Source organism: Corticium candelabrum, chromosome 2 (assembly GCF_963422355.1).
Source record: "Corticium candelabrum chromosome 2, ooCorCand1.1, whole genome shotgun sequence".
Taxonomy (NCBI): domain Eukaryota; kingdom Metazoa; phylum Porifera; class Homoscleromorpha; order Homosclerophorida; family Plakinidae; genus Corticium; species Corticium candelabrum.
The window spans coordinates 11409417-11416916 of NC_085086.1; the positions used below are offsets into that span (position 1 = coordinate 11409417).

At 45.2% G+C, this 7500-nt stretch overlaps 3 protein-coding genes across 3 annotated transcripts in view; all 3 read left to right on the forward strand.

Moving 5' to 3' along the window:
* Positions 1 to 455, forward strand: part of LOC134176572 (uncharacterized) — a 5608-nt gene extending 5153 nt beyond the window's left edge. Inside the window, exons 10-11 of the mRNA XM_062643238.1 lie at positions 151 to 161; positions 416 to 455. Coding sequence (XP_062499222.1) covers positions 151 to 161; positions 416 to 455 — 51 coding nt within the window. The remainder of the gene's footprint in view (positions 1 to 150; positions 162 to 415) is intronic.
* Positions 420 to 1404, forward strand: LOC134198579 (kelch-like protein 24a). Its single transcript, XM_062667997.1, has one exon. The coding sequence runs from the start codon at positions 458 to 460 to the stop codon at positions 1265 to 1267; it is 810 nt and encodes a 269-aa protein (XP_062523981.1). The 5' UTR covers positions 420 to 457; the 3' UTR covers positions 1268 to 1404.
* Positions 1405 to 6679: 5275 nt separating this feature from the next.
* LOC134176573 (uncharacterized) overlaps positions 6680 to 7500 on the forward strand; it is an 8348-nt gene continuing 7527 nt past the window's right edge. The window contains exon 1 of the mRNA XM_062643239.1: positions 6680 to 7048. Within this exon, the coding sequence (XP_062499223.1) occupies positions 6680 to 7048 (369 nt within the window). The remainder of the gene's footprint in view (positions 7049 to 7500) is intronic.

A 7500-nucleotide genomic window follows, 5' to 3' on the forward strand; every position in this document is an offset into this window, starting at 1 on the left:
GACATCTTTCCTGCTTATCTGTATGAATGCATGTGTGTGTGTGTGTGTGTGTGTGTGTGTGTGTGTGTGTGTGTGTGTGTGTGTGCATGCATGTGTGTGCATGCATGTGAACATGTGTCAAATTTATGGTTATTTTATTGTTGATACCAGCTTGTGTACACGTTAGCAATCTTTTACACTTTACATGTACACACGTACAGTAAATTTTTTGCATGCAAAGTATAGTTGCTAAGAGACAGTTGTTGTAATGTATGTGTTAATTAATTAATATGAAGTTTGATTGTTTTATAAAATGTTTATTTTGTACTAAATACAGACATGCAAATACAGCTGATGTTTGATTTGTTTGTATTTTTATTTAAATTTTTATAATTGTTCTTGTTTCCATCTATTGTACATGTTGTGTTGATTCTAGATCAATGACAGTCTGCCATTATGGACACAGTGGAATGTAGACATGTCTCATGTCAGGTGGTTTCCATATAATAGAATGGGAGAGATTGAAGGGAGACTAGTGGTAGGAGGTCGTGATGGTAATCTGCATGTTCTCACTTATGAACATGATAAGTGGGACAAGTTTGTCAGAAAGAATGGTTACATCAGGAATGTATTGTGTCATCAAGGTGTGTGTCTTGTGTGTGTGGAAGATGGAGATAAAGATCAGTTTGTGATTGAACAATTTTATTTGAATGAAGACAAGAAATGGCGTTTCCTCACAGTTCTACCAAACGAACTACAGTTGGGTGGTGTATCTGTTGCTCTTCATGACAACTCACTGTATGTGGTGGGTGGTAGGACTAAGTCAGGGGAGAGAGTGAACACAGCATGTGTGTGTGACCTTCACAGCGGTCATTGGTCTAAGATGGATGACATGCAAACAAAACATTGTTTCTGTTCTTCTGTTATTATAAACAACACAGTGTTTGTAGGGGGAGGAGAGATTGATGGACATTACTCTAGCAATATTGTAGAGTGTGCAGATGTTCGTGATAGAAAATGGAGAACAATCTCCTCTACAACCACATGTTGGCCTACACTAACGTCAGTCAGTAACAGACTGGTGGAGACTGGAGGATTGACACAACAGAGGATTTGTTCTCCTTCTAATATTGTAGAATTATATGATGAGAGATCTACCAAATGGCTTCCTCTCCCACACATGACACACAAACGGATGGCACATGCTGCATTCTCAACTCAGAATGGAGAACTCATCACAGCAGGAGGGTATCCTGAATATTCCATAGAAAGTCTGAAGTGTGACTAATATTTTCATTTTCTTTCAATTTGTGTGTATTTGTTATATTATAATTTCTAGTGATTGTCCAAGAGACAATTAGTGTGGCATTTGGTGTGTCTAACATAGACTAGATATTTACTGTAAATCATTGATATTTAAGTTCCTACAAATTTCAGTGTAAACGTACTCTCCACCTTTCATAACATCACCTTTCTTGTTATACAACACATAAGTTTTGTTCTCATTTTCTTCCCTCTAGCACACGTTACTTTGATCTGCCTATTAGTATATCCGGGCTTTAGCATATACGGGAATTTGTTTGTATCGAAATGCATGATGTATTTAAATGCAGTGCAGTCGTCAAGAAACTACCAATACAGATTGAATGAAGAAGCACTTGAAGTGCAAACCCTCGGCCAGTATGCGCCTTGAAGGTAAATTAGTCGCGCTATGACAAAATCGTATGACAGAATGGTATGATGTGGGTAATAAATAACAAGCATAATTGAAATGGTCACAGGTCGAGCTTGAGGTAAGTCACGTGACTGGCTGCTACCGTGTACAACAAGTAGCTATGCAGTCCGTCAGCCAATGTCCCGTAGGACCTCGCTTCTATTTTTACAACCTTCGCTCGTCGGTTCTTTGTGCAGGTGATTGTTTGTGCAGCTTTTGAGGTCGTAACTATGGCCGGTTTTAGGCGTGGCATAGGTACCAGAGCCAAAACAAAATTAGATATGGGAAAGTTACAAATGCAGCTAGATTAGCTAACTAGGCGTTGTTTCTAAATGCATGTTACAAATGTAGACTCGTGCCCAGTCCTCCTCCGCGCTAGGTTGCTTACACCACGTGCGCTAGCTGTCACGTGTGTGTACGTCCATGTGGTTTCACACGTGTGATTGGCCTAAGCACGGAGGAGGACTGGGACCATACTTCGTCACGTGACAGGCTATGAGTCTAATTAAGTTATTTAGCTCAGCCCGCTGGTCTCAGCTAAGATTTCTAATAGGTTGCTAAGGCTTTGCTAAACGACACAGAAGGTGGTAGATTAACAACTTGCCTACAACCGGTCAGTCGCCTGGCCTCACAAATCAACGTCATCATGCACATGCACGATCCTCTTCGTAAAACTGCGCCGGCTAGCAGAGTCTAGAGTAGGATAACGCAGCCCATGACGAACATATTTCGTACATTTGACTACCTTCACAAATCTAAAGCAGATCTAAATCTAAATACAAATTCAGATTGTCATACACCCAGATGTGTGTCTCTTTCGTGAGCTGCTGTACATCCTGGTAATCATTCGCCAAGTTCTTTAGTTAGACGTCGCTAAACCTGTTGATATGATTGTGAGACACCAAGATGGTCGAGGTCTGTAATTGCTTGTTTTCCTGTGCCGCGAGCAAACAAGCATGTAGGCTGTTAGGAGTGCAATCCCACTGCTTTGGCGATCTCAGAACTTCAGTGCCACAGTGCCGGTGATGAGAGCCTGCAGGCGTGTGCTGTCGGCATCCTCGTTGGCTTTCCCTTTGACCAGCGCTTGCAAGATGCCAAACAAATGAGGGCTTTGACGACGCATCGTGTCTTCGATGTCTTTCACGGAGAAACGGCGTAAATCTTGCCACGAAACAGGCCCTCGACCAAGAGAAAAGCAGTCGGACTCCCGCAAACGTTCGATCTATCTCGGACGACAGAGTCGTTTCTACTAATTGCCAATTGATTGGCGTCTCCGCATAATCTCTTGAGACATGTTGCTTCGCTGGAGTTGGACAAGTCCCACTTGCTTGATTCGAATCTTGTCGATTTCTCCTTGTGACATCTACAGGTCAACACAGGCACTCTGTACGTGCACACCTCTTGTACGTAGTGCGTATCTTACTTGCCTAAGGCGAGGGGTGATTCCGCAAGTCTGAAACGTCAGTAGAATGTGCTATAACTCCAACAGAGACTGTTGCAAAGGCAATACCAACGTAGACGTATGTTCTGGTGGCATGTTCCATCCTGTGGCGAGCTTCCGGGAAAGCTTGTCTCACAATACGAGCCACCTCGACGTGACTGATATTAGCTTAAAATTGGTCCAACAAAATCTGCTAGACGTAACTAACAGGGACGCCTGAACGCGGTGCTCTGGCAGATACAGGGATCAGGACCCGTCGCAGCCTTTTGAAAAAGAGAGGCTTTACCTTCACGTACTCGTGTGGCTCGACAGGTATCTAGAAGGTCTAGGCGCGCGCGAATGGACTTGCACTTACCATTGAGACCGCTCTTCTCGAAAGTCCTTCTCTGGTCGCACTCTCACGGACAAGGACGCCATCAACAAGTTATCGGCACGTAATGGCTTAGTGGCTCTATAATTGTTGTGTACTTAGTCTTTCTAATTGTATAATCATCCATTACAAAAGCCCTCCTACGGAAACTATCATGCTAAATAGAAGTAGTATCTACCAATCATGTCACGCCATTACGGTCACGTTACAAACATGTTGTCACGTGACGAAGCATGGTCCCAGTGTTAGGCCAACCACACGTGTGAAACCACATGGACGTTTACACACGTGACAGCTAGCGCACGTGGTGTAAGCAACCTAGCGCTGAGGAGGACTAGCCTCGGCCTCCCAGACCCGTGTAGCGCCGATACAAAATCGTCCTCCACGGGTCTGGGATGGTACCGCCTCTTCTCAATATATTGCGGTTGGTCCTAGGACCAGCATTAGTGTTGAGTTTCATAAATGCATACCTTTCCAATTTCGGCCGTAATACAAGAACGACGAAGACATGTCGCGCTAGAACATCGTGTCGCATCCTGCTGCACGGGTACCTTTGTGTTTACAGTAGCTACGGTTTTATCATTTGTGTGTTAGTAAGGAACGCGAACGGGACGTTAGGAAGCACTTTCTTTTACTAGTGGTGCCGCGGACGCGATCGGCATGTGTCTGATCGCCGTGAATCCGCTGCGAGTAGCTGCTAGTCGCGCGTGGAGCTTCGAATTCGCGATGAAAATTCGCGATGCGCGCATCCGCTGTGACTCGATCGTCTGGATTCGATGCGACTTGCCGCGAAATCGCGACAAAACTTCGCCGTGAATTCTCCGCAAGACTCTGTTTAGTAAACGTGATCATGAAGTCGTTGAGAATGCAGCTGGCTGGCTAGTGTAGATGTAGGAGCATCGGTTCGAACAAACGGCTCTACTAGGTGTCGGTATTGCCGTTGACAGGCGCAGAATACAAACCACGACGTGTAGGGACGTGAGTTTGCGTGAAGAGCGCACTACAAGTCGTCGTTTGTGTACAGTGTAGTCTTTGGTAGACAGCAGATATGCATGAGATGTCTTCGTTGATTACAGCTGTAATTGGAAAGGTATGCATTTATGAAACTGAACACTAATGCTGGTCCTAGGACCAACCGCAATATATTGAGAAGAGGCGGTACCATCCCAGACCCGACGATTTTGTATCGGCGCTACACGGGTCTGGGAGGCCGAGGCTAGAGGAGGACCCAGGCCCTCTTGCGCGCCCGGAGAAGAGGGCCTGGTACACGTTGTATTCGCATGCGCGCATAAATTAGAAGGAAATCGTGGTAATATATGCACGCATGCGGAACCGACGTTGTTTAGAATCTCGAGCCGATAATGTCGCGCGCAATCGACAGTGAAACAGCTTCCGTGTTCAGTAGTGATGAAGCCCTAGATCTAGACCCAAGGTCAAGTGGAACTCCGCGTTCGCGTAATCTTTGACTTGTTCTATCATCAGCAATACTATAGGAGACACGATCGCGACAATGACGACATATCCACAATCTTCTTCACCACATTTCTCTAGCTTGCAGTCAACCCTATACGGTGTATGTTGATAGCACAGCGATTTACCGTTTCCTGTAGGAAGCCAGCTGCAGACGTCGTTTCCGTTGTAGATGTGCTCTACGACAACACGCTGCTGCTCCTTCAGCTCTACATTACACAGCCTAAGCTTGCCTAGAGCGTAGTGCAACACCATATCAAAACCAGAAGCTCTGCCTTCATCCACCATTTGCCAAATTGGGTCTGACTGCGCGCGACATTATCGGCTCGAGATTCTAAACAACGTCGGTTCCGCATGCGTGCATGTATTACCACGATTTCCTTCTAATTTATGCGCGCATGCGAATACAACGTGTACCAGGCCCTCTTCTCCGGGCGCGAAAGAGGGCCTGGGTACGAGGCTAGAGGAGGACTGGGCACGAGTCTATAACAAATGTAGTTGTTTCCAAATGATGGAACAAGCCAAATGTTACAAGTCGGAGAGCCTCGACGCTAGGCCGGCTGGCAATCTTCGCCTTACGTGATGAAGTAACGGGCGTGATCATTGTTCTGTTTGTTGGTGGGAAACCGAGGTTACAAATGGAGACCAGACAAGCAGCTCACCACCGATTTTCCAGCTCACAAGAATGTAAAAGTCTCGTTCTTTGTGCAGCTTCTCTAGGCATCTTGTTGTTTGTACGGCTTCTCTAGCTAGACGTCGCCTACTGTTGTAATGAGGTGACCCCAGAGCCAAACCAAAACATCAATGCGGGAAAACATGCACGTGCACATGTAGATTAGCTAGGCGTCTGTTCGCTCTGACTTTGGATACCGTAAAACAGAAATGAATAGAGACGCACTAGCGTACTTACAGGTCGGCCGAGCCGCTTTGTCCCACAAACAGACGCTGTCATGGACAATGCACGTTCTCCTTCGCAAATTCCCGTCAAACGCCAAATTTCTGTTGAAGACGACACTAGTGATCGTTGCAACAACACCACGGCCGCTCAACCACGCACACCCAAAATTCAAGCTGGCAGACTGCAGAACCACTATGCAGAAACACTGTGGAACAAGCAAAATGTTACAAGTCAGGTAGAGCCACACACCTCGCCCTGGTTGTTGTTGGGGAAACATACACGTACAAATGTATGTGCTAAACCCTTAAAGCATAGGACTAAACACCATGTACAGGATGGACGCCCGATGGCCGAATTCTCAGCTACCAAACAAAGCGAGGTGGAGCCTCATGATGACATCACGTTCGTCTATTGGTCAGTGCAGTAATGACACCACTTCTCGTCTATTGGTCGGAATAGCTTCCTTTGCATCTCCGCTAACCAACTATATATACTGTCGATGGGTCGTTGGGTCGTACGGTCGTCGAACGACTACTATACTTGAGGCCCGGAAATCCGGGCCTCGAGTAAAAATAATTTTTTAGGAACGTATACTGTACATGTACATACAGTGATGTCTACTGTTAACGCGCGTTAATTGCGAGTTTTCTTTCGTCATCAGTGTCGTGTGCTTGTCCGTGTCAAAGAATTGAGAGAATTGCTAGTGCTGACATCGACATCGTGTTGACTTGTTAGTGCACCGTTTACCTGCTCTAGACGTACGATTTCGTTGCAACATCTACTTCCGGTCTTCATTTCCGTTTCACCATGTCATCTCAGTCTGAAGACTATCAGAGATATGTTATAGACAACTTGGTGGAACTTGTTCAAGCATTGTGTGTGTCTGCTCTATTTGACCATTTACTCTCACGTCGTCTTGTAACTTTGGAAGAACGTGATAGATTGAAGGAATGTTCTACTGAGCAAGAGAGAGCTCGCATGCTGCTATGCGATGTTTTTCGATACAAAGAAAACGTAGTTGATCGGTTCTGCGATGTTCTCAAGGAAGCAGGTCAGCTACATATCGCTAGAGACGTTATGAAGAGAGGAGGCGTGGTTTGTGCAGACGAGCCTGCAAGTAATCTGCAGACAGTACAGCAACAGCAGACCATCCAACAAGCAGAACCTAATGAACAGGTACCTATGCTTGTTTAACGTGTGTGTGTGTGTGTGTGTGTGTGTGTGTGTGTGTGTGTGTGTGTGTGTGTGTGTGTGTGTGTGTGTGTGTGTGTGTGTGTGTCTGTCTGTGTGTGTGTGTGTGTGTGTGTGTGTGTGTGTGTGTGTGTGCCTACGCTCTTTAAAAGAATAATCAGAATAATAATAGAGTACAAACCGCGAAACTATCATCATTGCGTGAGCGTTTGTACACAGAGGTCATGTGAGTCTAGTGAGTTGCTTTGTCAATGGCGCTCAAGTAGTTTAATATTAAATATTAAAATTTTGAAAATCTGGTTATTTCTATTGTTGATGAATGCTTTATTTCAGTTTACTATGTCACATTTGACTTTGCCTCTTTATACACACTATGTGTTATTGGTGGTTTAAAGTTGATGTGTGTAGCAGATTCAATAAAATTCCAAGTGAGAAAA

What these genes read in the sequence shown, in the direction of transcription:
- LOC134198579 (XM_062667997.1), top strand. Translation starts at nt 458, where the DNA reads ATGTCTCATGTCAGGTGGTTTCCATATAATAGAATGGGAGAGATTGAA.